Source organism: Zalophus californianus, chromosome 4 (genome assembly GCF_009762305.2).
Source record: "Zalophus californianus isolate mZalCal1 chromosome 4, mZalCal1.pri.v2, whole genome shotgun sequence".
Lineage (NCBI taxonomy): Eukaryota > Metazoa > Chordata > Mammalia > Carnivora > Otariidae > Zalophus > Zalophus californianus.
Window position 1 is genome coordinate 8232403 of NC_045598.1, and position 21046 is coordinate 8253448.

The window sequence follows — 21046 nt, forward strand, 5'->3', positions numbered from 1 at the left end:
CAAATGATTGATTCACTTTCTGCCCAAATACGAAAATCTATTCATAACGGTTTCCTGTTTGGGCCGGGGAAGCGGCCACTGGGAAGAACAAACAAAAAGCTGGTGGGGAATCCATAAAGCCCCACTGTTCTGTGGTACTCTGTCTAGCGTGTTACTGCAGGGGAGCCCTAAGACGGCAGGGTCACACATGATGCTCCACGTGGCTGTGTGGGTCGCGCGGCACAAGCTCACTGCCGGCTGTTGGCTGGATCGACTTGAAGATCCTCACCGGGTTCAGCAGCCTGTCGGATGCTGACAGCTGGGGCTGGGTTTGAGTTAGTGAATGCCGTGGGGCAAACCGCAGTGCCCAGCTGGGCTGGGTATTTGCGTCAAGAGAGCGGGGACTGGCTGCCAATTCTGAACAGGGGCTGACAAGTTGCTAGAAGATGCCAGCCATGTCCTGACCCTCGGTGGGCAAGGAGACTATGGAAAGGAGAAAACAGACCCTGATCTACCCGAGCCACTCCCGCTTTTTCACTTAGAAGGGAAAAAACTGTTTGGTAACTCAAGCCTCCTGAACAGAAACGGCTTTCTGGGTAGCCAGAAGTCCCAACTGGAAAAGGACTCTGGGGGATCACGGCAGGGAAGGAGGGTTGTCAGGTATGAGGCTTGTGTGTGAAGGACCCACACCACACAGCAACAGTACGAGGACTGCCTCAGAGGCTCTGTAAGACGGAAACGGCAAGAGTATGTTGCAAACACAGAGTTCGCTACCGTCTAAGGACGGAGGGACCTCTGTAGACATTCTCAGTGAAAAACTCACGTTAAGTATTTAAGTTCTGCTGAAATCCCAGGTTTTTCCCATTTGTTTTCAAACGAGTAGTGCCCTTCAAACACAGTACATGAGAAAGGACAGTAACTCCATTTTCAGGGATATATATCACACAGAGAGAATAGCTTCAGTTTGGCAGACTGTATTACATAGGACAAGGGAAATGAGATTATAGATATGGATTTATTAGGTGACGGGGATTCCTCTCCCTATGATTTAATGTACTTTCCAAGTTTTGAAATACAGGCCAAGGATGGGCCTGTTCTCTGTTGTGCCTACAGATGGATGGAAGCGTGTATGACCATCCCAGAGCCATGTCCGTCACTCCTGAGTTTTTGTCCCTGCTGTCTTCCCTGGCACCTCCTTGTCAAATGCCAAGTGTGAGAAGCTAATGCTGGCCCACTTGTTGATGGAGAAAGTACGTACAAAGGAAGACGACTGAGCAAATCCTGTGGATACAAACTACAAAGTCTTTTTCTGCTTCCTAAGAGGCTGTGTCTATTTCTAGAGTTCTTCTAAGTTGGATATTTTCAAATGTGACACACTGTTAGATCTAGGTGGAATAAGGGTTTTGTAAAACACTGAATGATGATCAGAGAAAGGAATAACCAGCCTTGTTAAAAGCACACTCAGCAGGATGCCAAAATATACCAGATCCTCATACAAACAGCGTGGATTACATTAACAGGCCTCCCTGGGTGAGCGGGAAGTCTTATTCCCAACTCTCTCTGCCTACCTTAGACTCACCCCATGGTTATGTAACCTTTAGAATGGAATTTGGAAATTCTTCTGACCCTGCCCTGCTTGCTGATAGAGCTGAGCCAGTGGCTGGCAGGGGCATAATCTAATAGGCGAAATTGGAAACACACAAAGTCACAGTCCTCTTGTCTCAGCCCAGAGACTATGCAGGCAAGGAAAGAAAGACTCGCCCCTGTCTTCCTCCTCCCCTCTGGCCTAAGTTTACGCTGACTTCACCCAACAGGCACCTGACCCTCCCAGATGAGCTGGGAGGGGCTAAAGCACCATGCACGTCCACAGTGGGGGTGGAGGTGCAGGCAGCAGATAATATTTAAGATGCTGAGTCTGTAGAGTGTTCAGGGAAAGAAAGGAAAGGTATAGGGAGCCCAATTCATTTGCACTTTTAAACTCAAGCTTTGACAAAGGCTAAGAAAGAGCAAGGGAAGAGAAAGCAAGAGCGTGGTTAGTCCATCCAGGGAGAAAGTGCACACTGGTAATTTGCTCAGCTTTGCAGACCTCAGCTGGGCATATCCAGATCCCCAAAAGGAAGATCATTCCTCACCCAGGCCCAAGAAAGATGCTGAAAAAGACTCTCCCAGGGGTGACCTGGCTCTGCATTTTCATCATGGCCTTTGTCAGCCCCCCAGCGTGGCCACAGAAGCCCCCGAAACGCAAAACACCCGTGCAGCTCCAAGTGGCCACCTGCTGTGAGGAGGCGAAGGAGTTCAAGGCCCAGATCACCAATCTAAGCAGCCTGCTGAGTGAACTGAGCCAGAAGCAGGAGAGGGACTGGGTCAGCGTGGTCATGCAGGTGATGGAGCTGGAGAGCAGCACCAAGCGCATGGAGTCACGGCTCACAGACGCGGAGAGCAAGTACTCGGAAATGAACAACCAGATTGACATTATGCAGCTGCAGGCGGCCCAGACTGTCACCCAGACCTCGGCAGGTAAGGAGAACATGTTCATCTACTACTCATCATCTTCTTGCTCAAACGGCCGAGTGTCTCTGTCTGTAGCATGATTTCTACATATCTTGGCCATCAGATCGGTGACAGGGGGTTCTTTGGGGTATATTTTCTTGGGTATGTGCCACCGGCTCTAATGTTCTGTACATTTCTATAAATTTACCCAGTGCCTGCACCATCTCTTTATTCACAATATGTTTCAGCATATGAAAAGTATGAATTACCATCCCGGAGTGCAGAGAGACAACGTGGTTTGCCCAGAGTCACATCGAAAATCTTAGAAACAGGGTTCAAGTCTCCCCGATTGGTCAACTTCCTTAGCCAGAGCTGACAGGCTGTACCCTCAGTCCCAAGGAAACAGGAATGAACACCAAAACTGTAACATCTGTTGTTCTAGAAGCCAAATTCTGTCATGTCCCAAAGATTTAGTTGTATAAGCATTAATGGATTTCGTGTCTTGTTTGCAAACTTGACTCTTCCCACTGGCTCAGAATTAGGTGTGGATGTTGCCTAGAGCCAGATGAAGGATTCCTTTGTGTTCAGGAAAGGACAGGCTCCTCGAGGTTCCCTGCTTCTGAGATTTCTATTTCTTCCCATGATCTCAAATAAAATCCTCCCATTATAGGAAAGAAGAAAATGCAATGTTGAGATCTGGATTTTTAGTGACCCCAAAATAAGATACATTTAATGTTTTCTAAAATAATTTTCAGTTTCTAGGTACATTGGCTTAGACTGGCCAAGGTCAATTTACTGTTCAGAGAGAAGAGATTTGGGTTTCTGAAATCATCAGGAAATTATTACTTGTAAGGAGAATATCCTATATCTATGTCACTTATTGCTGATATAAAAATTTTTGGTCACATCATAGACCAAGTCAAGGCACAACAGACTAAATCACTGGTTACTCTCAGTTCAAATGAAGAAAAAGCCTCAACATGAAATTAAGTTTCGACATCCCATTGTTAATAAACCACCATGTATAAATCACTTTCTAAGCATGTACTTCCTGCCCCTCAGTGTGGGACTAGAATAGAAAGGTATCCTTAGGACATTTTCCAGATAAGTGGGTTCTGATCTGGCCTGTGAAATGAAACCAGACCCACAGGAGAGCAGGCCAGCTGGGAACCTGCCCCTGCCACCACCCAACACCCCCCCCCCCCCCCCGCCCCGGCTCCTCCAGTTGGGATTTGCTCCCCTCCCAGCAGGGAGTTTCTTGGGGGGTCAAACAAAGGCAGCTCTCCTGCTGTGCCTCTTCCTCTTCTTGCCCAGGATATCGTTCCTCATTTTTCTTCTCTATTACCAGGTGCTGGGTCACCTTCATACTGTGTTAGTAGACAGGCCAGCGGAGAAAGCAGTAAGTTGATGCTTTCATCGCTACAGAAAATGAAGGGGTTGATGGCGAAGGCACGTGCCTCCCCACCCCCTCCTGCAAGACGCTCTGCCTGGGATGGTTCTTGGCAGAAGTGCCGCCATCGGTGTGTTCTTCTTAAAGGCCCAGTGCAGGGGCCACCAAGGAAAGAATCCCAGACACAGAGGGTAGGAAGCCTCTCCTGGATAGCAAGGGTTCCCGCTCTTTGAATCCTATCAGGAAAGGCGGTTTCTTCCATGGTGCTCTTTGACATTTGCAACATGGAGACCAAATCTGGCATAAGGCAGTAGCCCCCAGGCAGCCAAGGAAGCACTTAAATCAGTCTGTCCAATGCTCTCGTTTGCTTGTTTTAATAATGCTGCCAGGGGAAGGCCTCTAAGCCTTCCTCAGGGTGTGTGCATTTCCATTTGAGAATTGAGCAGTGTTAGATGAAAGGGGGGGGGAATAAGATGTGAAATCTATCTCCCTTCATTAGGGTCCTAGTAGGTAATCTAGATAAAAATAGCTAATTCTCATAGGTAAAAATAGCCATTACCTCTGAAAAACCACCACCAACCATCACACAAACCAAGCAACCAGGCCAACAACCAAAGCAGACCCTACTCATGACTTATGTGGTAAGAGAGGCTAGCTGTCCCAGAAGCTGAATTTATTAAACAGGAGCATCTGTTATGTAGCCATCACACATTGGAATGTTTCCAGAATTCATGGCCTAGAACCTCAGCAGGATAATCGATTTCAGAGTTAACCTAAAACCACCTGTTTGATTATCCTACTGATGCTATCCAGGTGAAGGGCTTCCCTACCCCTCTGTCCCCCAACCAGTGAAGCCAAAATACACCCCCTTTTGGTCTCCCAATGCCTACACCTCTCTAAAATCCAGACACGGCCTAGTAATGAACACTCATGTGAATGTCGTGGTAGAAATGAAGTCTCAGTTTTGAAACTCTCAACTGAGCTGCAGTACGGATGTCCACCTGCCATGGAGCCTCCGGGTTTGGATGCTCACCCCTGTGGTTTGCTCCTGTTGTAGATGCCATCTATGACTGCTCGTCCCTCTACCAGAAGAACTACCGCATCTCTGGAGTGTACAAGTTGCCTCCTGATGACTTTCTGGGCAGCCCCGAGCTGGAGGTGAGGTCAGCAGAGCCCACTGCCCAGGTGCTCCCATCTGTCCTCCGCCCCCTCAAAGGGCTGGGGGCAATGGGGCTTGTCACAGTAGAAGCAAAGGGAAACTCAAGACAGAGAATCAAACATACCAAATACCAGAGAGCTAGCCACACACTCAATTTGGGGGGGAACCTCCCCAGGCATCTGTTTTGCCCCTTCAAATCATTATCAACCAAACACCAAATCTTCTAACATAGATTAGGTAATTCTATAATCTCTACCCAACTAGTTGACATCTCTTGCCACGAGCTAGAGCAGTTAGTTATTCTTTGGGGAAGGAGAAAAGAGAGAACATGTTGAGAGCATATGTGGATTTTCTTCTCTTCCGACAAGATGTGCACTTGCCCCCATCCTCAATTTTGACAATTCTTCCCCAGCAAACCACCACCTCGCTCCTGCCGGCCAACATGGCCAAACAGTGGCTGTAGTGAGCCAGCATGACTATGGATGTGCACACATCCATTGGCTCTGCGGAAATGGGCGGAAGGTGGTGCAGCTCGCTGCCCTTACACTCCTCTGCCCGCCTCTGTGGGTCCCTGACCAGAGCATCCTCTCTGCCGCAGGTGTTCTGTGACATGGAGACGTCAGGCGGCGGCTGGACCACCATTCAGAGACGAAAGAGTGGCCTTGTTTCCTTCTACCGGGACTGGAAGCAGTACAAGCTGGGCTTTGGCAGCATCCGTGGGGACTTCTGGCTGGGAAATGAGCACATCCACCGGCTGTCCAGACGGCCAACCCGGCTACGTGTGGAGATGGAGGTGAGCACGAGGCCTCGGACTGGAGCAGGCTGCCATACACAACTGTGCACAACTCTGGGGGTGCCCTTCCCATTCTTGTCCACTATAGGCTTGTGTATTTATTATGATGGTTTTCCTGCAGATTGCAGTACAGTTGAGGGAGACGAGATTTTTTCCTGTTTTTGTTTTTTTTCCACAAAAGCAAGACTGCAGATACACAAGAAGAGGCTGGACTCGGGCCAGAGCAGAGGAATCCCCAGTCAGTGGGGCTGAAATGCGGCGATGTCTGCTCTGGCCTGGGGCACGAGCTCCTGTGTATGCAAACCGTGAGGGCCGTGAGTGGCCTTGGAGCGCTGCTTTCCTCTCAAGCCACTCTACGACATCTCCGAGGGGGATAGAGCCAAACACACACCTACACCTTCCAGGCAGGGCCGGGAAGGGCTACAGAAAGAGAGGCTGGTCCAGGCCAGCTGGGGACTCAGGAGAGACGTGTGGCCCAGTACCCTTGTCCTGACTCCCAGCTTAGTGCGGCCCCCTAAAGGCAAACACGCAGGAAAGTCTTGCTCGGTCCGCAGTGGGAACCGGATGCGCGGCTGCGAGCAGAGAGGGGAGAGTGGCAGCACGGGCTGAAACGAGGGCCCGCCGCAGCTCCCCTAAGGCTCGGCGTCCTCCCTGACAGGACTGGGAGGGCAGCGTGCGCTACGCGGAGTACAGCCACTTCGTCCTGGGCAACGAACTGAACAGCTACCGCCTCTTCCTGGGGAACTACAGCGGCAACGTGGGAAACGACGCCCTGGTCTACCACAACAACACGGCCTTCAGCACCAAGGACAAGGACAATGACAACTGCTTAGACAAGTGTGCACAACTCCGCAAAGGTGAGACTGGTGGGGAGGGGGAGGCCGGTGGGGGCGGGAGAGGGGGCAGCCCCGCATGAGAAGAACGGATTTAGAGCCGCAGAGCTGGTATTGTGGCTTTGGTACTCTTTTTGGGGACACGGGTTCTAACTGCTTAGCCGCTGTTCCAAAAGCAGCTTCACCAATCCTGCTGTCCGGTCTGGCAGCTATCTCCAAGGGGAGGACGAGCTCGGCGTCCCAGCCCCGGTCTGTTTCTCGTGCCAGGTGGCTACTGGTACAACTGCTGCACAGACTCCAACCTCAACGGAGTGTACTACCGCCTCGGGGAGCACAACAAGCACCTGGATGGCATTACCTGGTACGGGTGGCACGGGTCTGGCTACTCCCTCAAACGGGTGGAGATGAAAATCCGCCCAGAAGACTTCCAGCCCTAAGAGGAGGCCTGCTGCGGGGCAGGGGTGGGAAAATGGGGACAAATGGAAGCTGGGTGAGGGCGGGGGAAGGGCAGGAAGAGGGGAGAGAAAGGTAGGGGTGGAAAGATGGAAAATGGCCTACAATCACCAATGAGAGAGTCAGGAGCATAATCAAATTTAAGTACAAGGGTGTCACCTAAATGGGATGAATTATTTGAACACAATGGGTTATCACACATACTTCTCAGGGGGCTGGCCCAAGGGGGCTCTCTGTCTGTGATCCCTGACAGACACTAAAATCTCCTTTCCATTTGATTTTTTCTGTGAAAGAAAAGTAATTATGACATCACTTTACCTATTCAGTTGAAGGCCTAGGTGTATGAGGGCAGAAAACAGATTCCTCACCTAAAAAAGAACCCTGTAATTTTGATCGTCAAGGAGGGGTCTTGGGTGTTAGAGAAAGGCATGGAGGAGAGTTTTGACTTTTCAAATCTGATGAAATTACCTTTGGTCTACACATTTTTTTTTTTTAAGACAGAAATTGTTCCACTGGTGGTGGGCTGAGCCAGGCTGGACTTGCTCAGAGGGATCTCTGGGGACCCAGGCCTGGTGGCAGGCCTTTAGCAACTCCCTGCTCTGCCTCTATCAGGGTGAAATGCTGAAAGGCAGAAGTGGGTCTAAGGGTGGCTGGGGAGTTCCAGCAGGAGGTGGGGAGAAGTCCCTCGGGGATGCTTGCACAAAACTGCCTTAAAATGGTCAGTCAATACAGATATATCTATTTTTATTTTTTACTTTGTAAGAAAAGGGCTCGAAGAGCTTTCTCTTTTAACTTGTCTATAAAAAGTGGCTGCAAAATGAAGGTAAATGACACTATGGTTAATAATTCATGCTGTATATAAGTACTTTGCTTTGTAAAAATAAAATACTGTAGTATGTTGTAAACATCTGGAGTTTCTTTTTCCTTCTACAATAAATTCTTTTGAAACTCGTTGGTTTTTTAAATTATTGCCATTATCATTTAGAGCAAGGTAAAAAGCTTCAGTGAAAAACCAGAGGGTGAGCAGTGAGAAAGAGACTCTGATTTTGTTGCAGTCTTTAGGGAAAGCAAGGGAGGAGCAGCCGGAAGCCAAAGAGTGAGAAGGTGGGGGACAAAAAGGGCAGCAGCCACTGGGAGAGGTCAGTTCTATCCCAACGGAGCCCAGTGCCACCACATGGCTTCAAAATACTTCGCAAGCCAACCCTCTTCCTTTCTACTTGAGCAAACTAACACATAGAGAGGGAGCATATCTTTAGCCATAACAGATGCCAAATAATTCTGAGTGTGAGGAAGTCATTTTTATATGACTCTCAATACAAAGACCCATTCCCTTGACCCAGTCAGTGTGAGGTAAGCCATTATTTTTATTCAGTGTTTCCTATTGCACCTACAGTCCCTGGATTGCCGGGAACCTATTTAACCTTAAAAACAAGAACTCAGGGATTTTCAAAGGAATAGAGTGAGCAGAGAAGTGCACTGAAGCAGGGCATCCCACAGGACAGGCATTCACACAGAAACTTCCTGAAGCAGGCGGGGAGTCTGAGATGGCCAGAAACCAGCACACTACTGCCTGGAAAGGGAGCATGAAAAGATCAGGGTGTTAAGAGGAGAAGAAGAGCACAAACGCCTCTGGAAGAAGTAGCTAATAATCCTCTCTCTCTCTCTCATCTCCTCTAACCCCACAACTAAAAAACACCTAAAGCTCTAGGCACCAAAGGTAACAATAAACAATTGGGACTGCCTCAAACTAAAAAGCTTCTGCACAGCAAACAATCAATATATTGAAAAGGCAACCTAAGAATGGGAGAAAAGATTTGCTATCTATAACCCCTCGTAAGGAGTTAATATTCAAAATATATAAAGGATTCATACAACTCAATAGCAAAAAAAAAAAAGTCCAATTAAAAAAATGGGCAAAGGACCCGAATAGACATCTTCCAAAAAAGACATTCTTGGAATGGCCACCAGATACATGAAAATGTGCTCAGCATCACTCATCATCAGGGAAATGTGAATCAAAACCCCCAATGAAATTATCTTCTCACACCTGGTACAATGGCTGTTATCAAAAAGGCAAGAGACAGCAAGTATTGGCGAGGATGTGGAGAACAGGGAACCCTTGTCATTGTTGGTGGGAATGTAGATGGGTACAGCCGCTATGGAAAAGTCTGGTGGTTCTTCAAAAAAATTAGAAATAAAACTCCCATATGATCCAGCAATTCCACTTCTGGGTATATATCCAAACAAAAAGAAATCAGTATCTTGAAGAGCTATACGCACTCCCATGTTCATTGCATCATTATTCACAAGAGCCAAGACATGGAAACAACCTAAGTGTCCAGTGACAGATGAGTGGATAAAGAAAATGTCACACACACAAAAAGGAACATTATTTAGCCATAAAAAAGAAGGAAATGCTGCAATTTGTGACGACATGGACAAATCTGAAGGCATTACACTAAGTGAAATAAGAGAGAAAAAGAAAAATACTGTATGGTATCACTTACATGTGGAATCTTAAAAAAAAACCCCAAACAACCACCCGATTTCATAGAAACAGAGTAAAACCATGGTAGCCAGGGGATACAGAGAGATGGGGAAATGGGGAGGCAGGGGCTGAAGGGCACACACTTTCAGTTGTAAGAGGAGCAGGTTCTGAGGATCTAATATACAGCACAGTGACTATAGTTAGAAGACACCGTCGTGTATTTGAAAGTTGCTAGAGTAGGTCTTAGGCGTCCTCATCACACACACACAAAGGTTAACAATGTGAGGTGATGAATGTGTTAATGATCTTGAGCTTGATAGTCATTCCATAACGTGTAACAAGGCATCATGCTGTACATTTTAAATATACACAATTATATTTGTTAATTATTCCTCAATAAAGTTGGGGGGCCAAGGCATCTAAACTTTACTAATCAAAACCTATAGCTGCTGAAATTTACTCATATTTTTACATTTACACAATTGAGTAAACAGAGGATAAGCTTTCTGAGACAGTGTTAATGTTGAGGGAAAAAACGTTACCATAAACCCCACCCCCCAAAACTGAGCCTCTAAGTCGGCATCTGTGGCTCCCTTCACCCTTCTAGGAACACCTTGTCAGAGGGAGCAGCCGAGGGAAAGGGGAGAGCAGTTGTTAAAGAACAGGACACCCCCAGCCACGTAAGCTACAGTGTGCGGATTCTGAGCAGAACCAGTACTTCTCAAGCACCTCTTCTGGTGCAGCTGCAGCTGGGCACCGAGGACTCAGAGATGACCTTGGCACAATCTCTGACCTTAAAGAGGGCAGAACCACCAGGAACCAAAGGAGAGCTCAGGGTCACCCCTGAAAGTAAAGAACGTTTTGTTTCATCCTCTACGATGTGAGAGAGAAGAAGGTATGAGAGCTGCATGTCCACCTCGTAAGCACTGGCCTCCGTTTTTAATTTTCATTCTGCTGACCTCAATCAGAACATTTTTCAAAAATGGGATTACTTGTCAGGGGCTGGGCAGTGAAAGCACCCAGCTTTGATGAGACCCTTTCTTCTACTTAAAGTGAGAAATAAAGAAAAGCAAGTACAATGGACCGAATGTGTGTGTCCCCCGCAAATTCCTACACGGAGGCCAATCCCCAATTTGACAGTATTTGGAAGCGGGCCTTTGGGAGGTGATTTGGGTCATGAGGGTAGGGTGGCTCACAGATGGAATTGGGGCCCTGATGAGCTGGACCCCAGAGAGCTGTGCTCTGCTTTCTACCATGTGGGGACTCAGTGAGAGGGTGGTAGTGTGGCAACCTGGAAGAGGGTGCTCGCCAGCACCCAACCGTGCTGGTCCCTGACCATGGACTTTCTAGCCCCCAGAACTGTGAGAAATGAATGCTGAAGCCCCCTGGTCCGTGGTATTTTGTTAGAGCGGTCCGAACAGACTAACGCAGAGAACTGGTACTGAGATGCGGGGTGGCTCTGGAACTGGGTGACGGGCAGAGGCTGGGAGAGTTCTGAGGTGCACACTCGAGAACGCCCAGAGTGCCGCGAATGGACTCTCATAGGCACATGCTGGTGAGAGCTCAGAAAGAAAAAGAGAGCTAGGGAAAGAGCCTCTGTCTTCTGAGGGAACACCTATGTAATCGTGAACAGAAAGGTAGCAGAAATATGGACGGTACAGGCCATTCTGATGAGTTCTCAGACAGAAATGAGGAACGGTTAGCGGATAATAGAGAAATGGCAACTCCTGTTATAAACTGGCAGACAATCTGAATTGTGATTGTGTTCCAGTGTTTTGTGGAAGGTAGAACTTGCGAGCAGTGACTCTGGATATTAGCTGAGGAGATTGCTAAGCAAAGTGCTGAGGGGCGGCTTGGTTCCTCCTGACTGCTTAGAGTAAAATGAGAGAAGAGAGAAACGACATGAACGTGGATTAAGGAAAAAGGAGCCAGAACTTAAAGATCCGGGAAATTTTCAGCCAACCCATACTGTAAGAAATGAGCATGTGTGTTTGGAAGAGAACACGGAGGGTATGGCCACATGAGGCTTTGCTAAGGGGATTAGTGTGGTGTGAACCACGGACCACATCAGCTACTCCAGCAGGAAAACCACAAAACAAAATAAAAGGAAAGAGACAGGAAGGAATGAAGGAAGACTATCAAACATCTTGGGTTTTACAGGACAGAACTACGGAGCTCTTTGGCTGTGAACATGCAATATTCTTCAAGACGAGAAAAGAATGATCCCAAGGTGGTCCAGAGATCATCATGGCTGCCTGCTTGTTTTCAAAAAGGAGGACAATTGCCTTGCTTTTAACAGGCCTGGTGGACTCTGCCCCAGTGGGTCCAGAAGGCAGACTGTCCCCCAGAGGGCTTGGAAGGCAGAGGACCCAGCCAAAACGGATTACTCCCAAGCCTGGAGATTTCATGAAGTTTGCCTTGCTTGGTTTTAGACTTGCTTGGGATCTGTCACCCTTTCCTTCTTCCCGTTCTTTTAGAATGGGGATGTCTCTCCTGTTACTGCCCCAACAGTGTATTCTGGAAGCATGTAACTTGTTTTCACAGGTTCGCAGTTGGAGACAAATTTTGCCTCAGGATGAATTATACCTAGGGTCTCATCCCTATCCCTGATTTAGATGATGTTTACATGAGACTTTAGAGCTGATCCTGGAATGGGTTAAGACTTCAGGGCGGTTGAAGTGATGGAATGAATGTATTTCGCATTTGAGAAGGACATGCATTTTGGGGGGCCAGGGGAGGAATGCTGTGGACTGGATGTTTATATCCCCCAGAATTCCTATGTTGAAGCCTAAACCCCATGTGACAGTATTTGGAAGTGGGATCTTTGGGAGGTGATTAGGCCACAACGGTAGAGGCCTCATGAACGGGATCAGAGCCCTCATTAAAAAGAGCCCAAAGAGCTCGTTCTCTGCTTACCATCATCTGAGTACACAGACAGAAGCTGTCCGCTGGGCAGCCTGTAAGAGGGTGCTCACCACAACTCAACCATGCCGGCACCCTGATCCTGGGCTTCCCAGCTTCTAGAACTGTGAGAAGTGTTTGTTGTATAAGCCTCCCAGGTTATGGTAATTTGTTACAGTAGCCTGAATGGTCTAAGTCAGCAGGCCACCAGCCCTTACCCTAATGCTACAAGCTAACCAAGTAAAAGCCAGGTGTGTGTGTATGCATGTATGTGTTTACAAAGAATTCAATACCCATTTATATATATAAGTTTTGAGGAGATGTGAGTAGTTTATACTGTTTCAGTGTTAGTCTGGTTTGGGAATTACATTTGTCCTGGAGCAGACAGATAAAAACGTCAATAGGTAGGGAGGGAATGACACAGATTGATCCAGTAGCAAGAGAACAGAACTGTCAGCATAGCACAGCTTTTTAAAACAAAAACCAAAAGTAAGAAATAGCTTTGCAAAGACGTTTTTGTGACCTGATTATTTAACCTGATTATTTCAAAGAGAATTTGAGGCAGCTAACTCAAATGTATAAACCAGAATAAACTTTAAAAAAGTGGACAGTGAAGGGAAAGCAAGAGTAGGAAAGACAAAATAGAGCTGGAAGGGGGGGAGGGCAGCAGACAAAAGAGGTCAGGGGGCTGTAGTCCATTAGAAGTGGGCCAAGACTGAGCTGTGAGCTTCCCGGTGGCCACTGTGAGGAAGGGAGCTCAATCTATCACCAAAAAGCAATGCCTCCAACATGGGACCCAAGTGGTAACTCAGGGACATACGACCCCCCCAATGGTGACCCCTGGGGAGGAGTTTCCACAAGGCCCATGCAGAGGACTGGGGTAGTACTGAGCACACATTCTCTAAGAGCAGCTTTGTCTAAGGCTGTTTCTTAAAACTTTCTGCAGTGACAATGATGGCAGGACATTGCCATGGTGCTTAGGAAAAGCAGTTTCACAAAAGCAAGTGGGAAAAGCCGCAAATGGAGAAAGCAACACAATGGGAAGATGGGAAGACAAGTGAAGTGGGCAGAACTGCAAGCTGAGCTCAATCAGGCTGGGACAGAACCACACGGCTCAGAGCCCTGGCTTTGCCTGGGAGCACAGGCTTCTACTGGTTTGTGCTTAAAGTCAAGATCAATCTGCAAGGAATTCTGAGGATGTATTTTCAGTTATATTGGCTTAAGAGGTTAATGGCCTTCTCAAACATTCTTCCAGGGCTCTGACTGTATCTTCCTATTGCAAATCTGTATACACATTAATGCTTCTGTGATTGTCTCAAATATGGGGAAAGCCCTGGGGTGGGACAAGGGGGCTTTCAGAGAGGTGTCAAACCGAAAAAGGTCAGCAAGGAAATTAACATGCAAAACTAGTTATATGACACTGAAATGATTATATTCCTCTGCCAGATCGTCTGTCAATTATCAAGGAAGATGGTGTTACCTAAGCCAGGGATGGGAGGAAGAAATGCAGGTTTTCACATCTGCTGTCCCTAATTAGAAACGGAAACCTACTCCATAGGATGGCATGTTTATAACTGTTTGTATGTGGCATTTTAGAAATCAACAGTCTCCAAGCTTACTTTATTTGGACAAAAACATGATTCTATTTCTATCTTCTTGGTCACTTTTTAAAGTGTTTAAAGGAACACTTTTTAGCATTTACTCAAAAGCAGAGCTGGCAGAGAAGCTGGCTATGTGATGATTCTCTCAAATGGAAGAAGCGCCATACACAGCAGACTGTTTCAGCCACAAAGGAGGTACTTATTAGCTGGGTGATTTTCCCCTCGACTATCTGTAGTGAAATAATCAACCATGTTAGCATTTACATGAAGATAATTAGATCCCAGAGTTAATATTCTCTGATAGTCAGTAGGGGAAGCAAACAGTTCTCTGGGAGCTGGAGCTAACATTTGAGGCTGCTTCTAATTTCGTAACAGCAGAAAATTGATTAAACAACCTATTTTTTTCCATACCCAGAAGACTCAAAATCATCTTAGGAGAGGAGAGAACACAGTCAAAGCCAGGGAAAAGATCGCTGAATCTCAGACTTCGCTCTTCCTGCTACACCCGCAGAACTCCAGAGGATGACGACTCAGGCAATAAAACCCCAGTGGCCTCTGAGGCACCACAACCAGTATGTCCTACTCTGACCTGACAGCGCGATCGAACCCGGGCGTTAACATCTATCGCTCCCAGGCTGCTGCTGCCTCAGAACAGCTTCGGGGCTGATGCCACCGGGACAAGCCAGCACAGGTGGGAAAACAACGGGAGCCTGTGTGCTGGGGGTCAACAGAAATGCCAATTACGGCTCCAAGAGTGGGGAGAGCCATCTGCAACCGCATCTCATTTAAACGTGTTGGCCGGGACCCGACGGCAGATTTCACAGAGCAGACGCCTCCACGTGACTCAGGTGATTTGGCAGCAGGCAGTGGGGGGAGAGAGGTCATTTCAGATGAAGGCAGCAATTAAAAAGGGTTTAGAGCCTACCTGATGAGAGACTCTAGGATGGCAGGGGTGGGACCTTTCTGGAACTCCAGTTCTTTGTAGTGTAGTGCTTTGGCGTATGCTCGGCACTTGGCAGCCCTCTCACCCAGCAGGACAATGCCATTGTCATCTCTCAATGGCAGGGGGCCCTAGGGCAGAGCAGAACCCACAGCATAGGAAAACAGCGGCCAAGCATGAACGGGAGTAGGCTGCCTGGGTGCTTCTCCCCTCCCACCTGTTTCCTGTCAGGCCCCATCTGGACAACGGGGCAAAGTCTCACCTTGTCACTGTGTTCCATGAATTCAGCCAAGTTTAAGAGGGTCTGCGTGACTTCGGCGATGTCCTGCGAGGTGAGGGCCAACTCGATGCTTCTGATGAGTTCATCCTGCTGGTCTTCATTCAGTTCAGACCAGCAGGACACAAATGCAGCATTAAAAAGATCCCTGAAGGCAGAGAGCAATGGGAAAAGATGTTGGAAATGCTCTCGTGCCTCCACCTGGTGCCACAAAGTCACTTATCAATCTACTCCTGGCATCACTGATTTTGCTCATACAGACCAGTGCTGTCCAACAGAATTTGCTGGAAATGGTCTCTCTTTCCTATCCAATACGGTAGCCACTGAGTACTTGAACCATGCTAAGTGTGACCGAGGAATGGAATTTTAAGTTTTATTTAACTGTAATTACCTCAATGCAACCACGCATGGCTAGTGACTACTGATTTTACAGCGCGGGTATAGACACTGTGCTACATGGGAAGCCATGTGAGGGTGTGGGGGGGGAGAAAGAAGAGCAGAGCTAAATAACCTGTCTCCACAGGCATATTTCTTGGCACTTTTTCCATCTTTTCTCTTCACGGGAGGAATGAACACAAAGGGGACTTCTAACACAGAAGCTGGCATGAACAGATTCAGAATAGAATAATCTTCAAAGGATTCTTGGGATGCTTCTCAGGCGAGACTGGAAGAGGCAAAGGCAGCGCCCGTGACTGCTTTTCAAAATACAACCAGAACCCCTAGTTGAATGGTCTTAAACACAACAACCCAACTTAAGAAACTAGAAGCATTAGAAGATAGAAACCCAATCCATAAATTCTCAAAAGGCCCTCCAAGCCTATGTAACTGCTGGAGACCTGGAACCAGAGGTGCCATTTCTAAGATTACTACAACTATTTTAAATCATTAAAGCAACACACGGACTGGTATATTTGCTGTGCCCGATATCTGAACTTTAATCCCATCCCCTCTTTTATGGTGAATGTTGGGGGAAGGGGTTGGAAACTATAAGATATGCTTATAATGTATGGGTTGAGCATTTGATGCCTCTACACATACTTTCTATCACATATGAAAAAGGTTAGGTCAGACCAACGTACATAATTTTGGAATCTGCTGGAAAACACAAAATTTGAAATGTAAAGGATAACATGAAGACCAAAAGAAGTCCTGTGTAAATTAAAAAATACACTCTCTGACCTACATCCAAGGCCACCCCGGATCCCAAACGAGCACACTTGGCACCACGGGGATAAACACATAGGTGTATGTCTATCACAAGTCTCTTGGATGACATTGTGCTCAGAAGTGACTTGGAGCAGAAGAGAGGTGTACTACGTCAGCTGAGCATATGAAATCTGCACACTGTGGAGTCGGGGGAATCCTAGGAACTATTTTTAAAGCATAAAAAAAATACCATTTTATGCCTCATTATAAATAATAATCATCCATTGTAGGCAAATTTGGAAAATGGGAAAAAGAATAACAAAGAAAATAACTACTCCGTAGACCTTCCAACTTAAACACTGCTCTATTACTTTCTAGTCTTTTTCTATGTATATGTGTTTTTAACAGTTGAAATCACACAATTCCATAGTTTTGCATCCCATTTCATTCATTTACATTATACTGTAAACCTTCTATATGCAAAGATTATAAATCAAATCTTTAAAGGCTTCTTAAGATTTATTATTTAAAATAGTATTATTTTATGGCAAATTCTATTTCCTGGAGATGGCCGCAACAATATCTCCTGTTCCACATGCTCTTCTAGAGTCTTCCTATCAAGAGATGGCATCCATATCACCTTCCCTTGAATCTGAGTGGGTTTCTGTGCCTGCCTTGAACAACAGAGTGTGGGAGAAGTGATACTGTGTGACTTCCAAGGCCAGCTCATACAAATTCCATGTACTTCTGCCTCGTTCCCTTGGGGACATTCACTCTTGCAAACCTGCCAGTATTCTGCGAGGAAGCCCAAGCACCCCACAGAACAACCCACATGGAGAGGAACCAAGACCCCTAGCCAGGGCAGTTCCCATTTGAAAGCCCCAACCTGCCAGACATGTGAATGAGCCACGCTGAAAGTGGGTCCTCCAGCCCCTGGACAAACACCCCCACTGACACTGACGCAGAGACGAGCTGTCCCCACAGGTCATGTCCAAACTGCAGATTTATGAGCAAAACAAATGACTGTTGTTGTTTAGGACCAGTAAGTTTGGGGGGTATCTGTAATTCAGCAGTAAATAATTAGAGTTCATTATTATTGGAAAGCAGTTATATAAAACCATTACATAGTTCTTTTCAGAGCTCTAAATGATTGTAATTAAAATTTTGGACCCAAATCTAAGGAAAGGTCTGCTAGCAAGGTTAAGATGGGTGCTTTTCCTATAATATGAGCTTGTTCAACCTGCCTTTTCTTTTTTTTTCTCTTCCACAAGTTGGCAAAATTAAAAATACTAGCCCTTTTTCCAAGTAGCGCCGATAAGACAGAATTCTCACATACTGTCTTCTCTGTGCTGACCCTCTTGACCCCATGCTGAAGCGGGGGACGTACCTGGCCATCGGGTTGTAGGCCTGAGCCAGGGCCCAGCACGAGCGCAGGGAAGGCGACGAAGAGTCCTTCAGGAGCTCCAGACTCAGCCGTCTCAGCCACTCCAACCAGTCATCTTTGGAGACCCTTCTGGCAGCTCCCCAAGCCTGTAATCCCCCAGGTGACAGTGGAAAACCATCAGCTTTCAGGGCCAACTGTAAGGAGCCCTCATCTATTTAATGATTATTCTGTCTTTGATTTATAAAATCATACCTCTCGTGACAAAATTCCCTCAGAGCACGAATACAAAATTCCCTCAGAGCACGAATACAAAAAGAATAATATTTAATTAGAAGCCATAAAACAAAAGCAGCAACCTCTGGAATTGAGCATGATATAGAAAAAGACTGGTTTACAAATCATTCGTGCTGGACTCAGCAAAACAGAAAGCTCTACAGACCCAGAATGGATGGGCCCGACACTCGCAGGGTGCCTTCAACAAAGCCTAATGGCCCCTGCAGCGTGTGACTGGCCCTGGGCGCTCTGCATTAGGATACTGGCTCATTCAACAGCAAAGGCTCACACAGGGAGAGGAAAAATGGTCAGGTTCACAGCACCATGAATCACATTACACTCAGGCGAGCCAGAGCCCAGAGCACAGAGCACACGGCACTGGGGTGGAATGAGACAAAAGGAGTTGAACAGATTTAATTTTTACTTTCTGATTTATCCCCTCCAACATTCCTCAAAACTCTGAGCATTCCAGGCATCAAGAGTTTCGGCCAGGGGAAGCTGAGGGAGGTGGATGGGAAGACCCAGGCTCTGGAGACGGGCAGGACAGTGTCATGGCCCTAGCTGCACTCTGGAGCTCGGTGGCCTGAGTTCAAATGACTCTTATCTAACTCACTGGCTGTCTGACCTTGGGCAAGTCACTTCTCTTCTCTTGGGCCTGTTTCCTCACTTGTAAAATGAGGATAATAGTTCTACCTCCTAGGGTGTTTTCAGGATTAATTAACTTAATATGTGTCACAGATTTATACCAGTGGTTGGCACAAAGTTAGTGCTCCTGGGAGTGCCTATTTCTGTGAAGTCAGGAATATCAGTTGGAATCCTGGCTCCACTGCTCGGCAGCTGGAGCACTCTGGGCAAATTACTTGTAGGTTGCATCTGAGCCTCAGTCTTCTGCATCAAGGGGTAAAATATCTAAAGAGCCCAGCTGGAAGAGATGAGCAAAAAAAGGTTGCTCTTAACAAAACATCATCTCTTTGAGCTAGCCTAGCCCTAACTTTTTAAAATATATTCTTTGTCTTTCTAAAGATTTTATTTATTTATTTGACAGAGGGAGACACAACGAGAGAAGGAACATAAGCAAGGGGGAGGGGGAGAGGGAGAAGCAGGCTCCCCGCTGAGCAGGGAGCCCGATGCAGGGCTCGATCCCAGGACCCTGGGATCATGACCTGAGCCAAAGGCAGATGCTTAACGACTGACCACCCAGGCAACCCTTAAAATATATTCTTAAAAGATTTTACCAGCAGAACAGACATGTGTACTCCCTAAACTAGGGAAACTGAGTAAGTTAGAGCAGAGGTTCCCCAGGGAAGTGGTCCAGGGAGTGGAAGAGATCCCCGTGTGCTACACCACCTAACCATCAACGACTCAACCCCTCACTTTCCCGGGATAAACTGGAGATCTACTGTGGCTTCTGATGAGTTACAAATGAGTGATACCATATAAAGTACTGTTTTATGTCAGAAACTGAAATAGAGACATTAAGGGACAAACTGAAAAATTATGTGCATAATTCTGACGATACAATGGGCCAGTAGGAAGAGTGACACTAGTTACTTGACTTTTAAAGTTTGTTCTGTTGAACAAAATGGAAACAACAAGTCCTTTTCTATGCAGAGGCCTCTGGCTTCCTCCCTACACAAAGGGTCTCCGGATAGCTGCTCTGTAACGCACGGCACTTCAAAAGTTGAACATACACAAGGGAGGATCAAGAACGTCTTTTCCCTCTAGTGATGTGAGGCTGAGCCTGGGTAAGGCGGAGGCAGTTCAGCAAGTGGTTGAGAGACTGGGCTCTGCAGTCACGCTACCTTGGTCAAACCCTGGCTCCACCATTTACTCGTTGACTTTGGGCAAATCACTCAACCTTTCAGGGCCTCAACATCCATATCTCTGCAAATTGCCCACAGTAACGACAGCACCTAACTCACAGGGTGAAGGGTCAATGAGTCAATATCCGTAATGTGCTCACATCAGTGCCTGACACACGGAAAGCACTCCACAGACGTTGGCAGTTGTCAGCGCTATTACTGTCACCGTTTGAGAAATGGTAGCAAAGAAGTCTCTGGAAACCTTAGCTTCATGGACAACTGCACGGTCTATCAAATAGGCTAAGTCCTCCATGTGGCCCTTCCTTGCTGTTCTTTCATTTAAAACCTAATCCACGCTCGCTTCTCTGGGTTCTGTGGTAACTGTGTCAACACGAACCAGTCGCCTTCCGCCACCAGCCACAGCTGACTGCCTCCTCCAGTGAGGCCGGTGCATGCTGACAAAATGTCAGCTTATCCATTTAGAAGGTAAGCCCAAATAGCTTCTCCTCAGACAGGAAAGCTGCTGAAAATCGTGGCAGGCACTCTGGAGGTATACATGAATGGCTTCTACGTTTTGTGCCCCGTGTAACTCCCCTGCTAGCATAGGCAGTAGAAAGATGACCAAGGTGGCGAGCGGTTACTCGGAAAGCAGGTCCGACTGGTCACTGCACTGACCCCGAGTTGCCTGCACACAAGTATGAGGAGGCACAAATGGGGCTGAGGATCAGCACTGGAGATTCTGCTTAGGGCTCCTGGACTGGATCTGTTCTCTCAGATGAGATACACTGAAGACTCTTTCTTTTTTCTGTTTGACAAAGGTCATGCTTCTTTTTCCAAGTCCTGGGTAGAAAGCAAATCTTCCTGGAAGCAACCTAGACTACCAGGGAGTTTCCTAAAATAGTCAGGACATGGCTCTAAGAGGGTGGACAGCTGCCTGGTTAGAAGGACATTCTGAACCCAGGCAGGCGGAAAACATCTGGGTGGAAATGTATATCTGGTATCTCTGCTCGGCCCCTCCCTGAAGGGTGAGGTGTCAGCAGGGTGGCCTCAATGGCGGCCTGGGGATGCCGGGTGCCTGGAGGCCCTCTCCTTCTCCTGCAGTCTTGGACCAGCACTGGCACACTCCACGGAGGGAAA

General features: G+C 47.2%; 2 protein-coding genes across 5 annotated transcripts in view; one reads left to right on the forward strand and one right to left on the reverse strand.

Moving 5' to 3' along the window:
- MTOR (mechanistic target of rapamycin kinase) overlaps positions 1-21046 on the reverse strand; it is a 123273-nt gene that overhangs the window by 56666 nt on the left and 45561 nt on the right. For all 3 annotated transcript variants that reach the window (XM_027606540.2, XM_027606527.2, XM_027606534.2), the window contains 3 exons: positions 17838-17980; positions 15290-15452; positions 15013-15158 (listed from right to left, as the gene is read on the reverse strand). In XM_027606540.2, the coding sequence (XP_027462341.1) occupies positions 15013-15158; positions 15290-15452; positions 17838-17980 (452 nt within the window). The remainder of the gene's footprint in view (positions 1-15012; positions 15159-15289; positions 15453-17837; positions 17981-21046) is intronic.
- Positions 1916-8010, forward strand: ANGPTL7 (angiopoietin like 7). 2 transcript variants are annotated; one of them, XM_027606550.1, is made up of 5 exons: positions 1916-2496; positions 4917-5017; positions 5617-5811; positions 6470-6668; positions 6854-8010. In XM_027606550.1, the coding sequence occupies exons 1-5, from the start codon at positions 2127-2129 to the stop codon at positions 7174-7176; spliced, it is 1188 nt and encodes a 395-aa protein (XP_027462351.1). In that variant the 5' UTR covers positions 1916-2126; the 3' UTR covers positions 7177-8010. The 2 variants fall into 2 exon arrangements, with proteins under 2 accessions (XP_027462351.1, XP_027462358.1); XM_027606557.1 differs by having other exon boundaries at positions 6912-7251.

What these genes read in the sequence shown, in the direction of transcription:
- ANGPTL7 (XM_027606550.1), top strand. Translation starts at nt 2,127, where the DNA reads ATGCTGAAAAAGACTCTCCCAGGGGTGACCTGGCTCTGCATTTTCATC. An exon ending in TGTCACCCAGACCTCGGCAG is followed by an intron (nt 2,497 to 4,916) that starts GTAAGGAGAACA and finishes CTCCTGTTGTAG; the next exon opens with ATGCCATCTATGACTGCTCG. An exon ending in TGGGCAGCCCCGAGCTGGAG is followed by an intron (nt 5,018 to 5,616) that starts GTGAGGTCAGCA and finishes TCTCTGCCGCAG; the next exon opens with GTGTTCTGTGACATGGAGAC.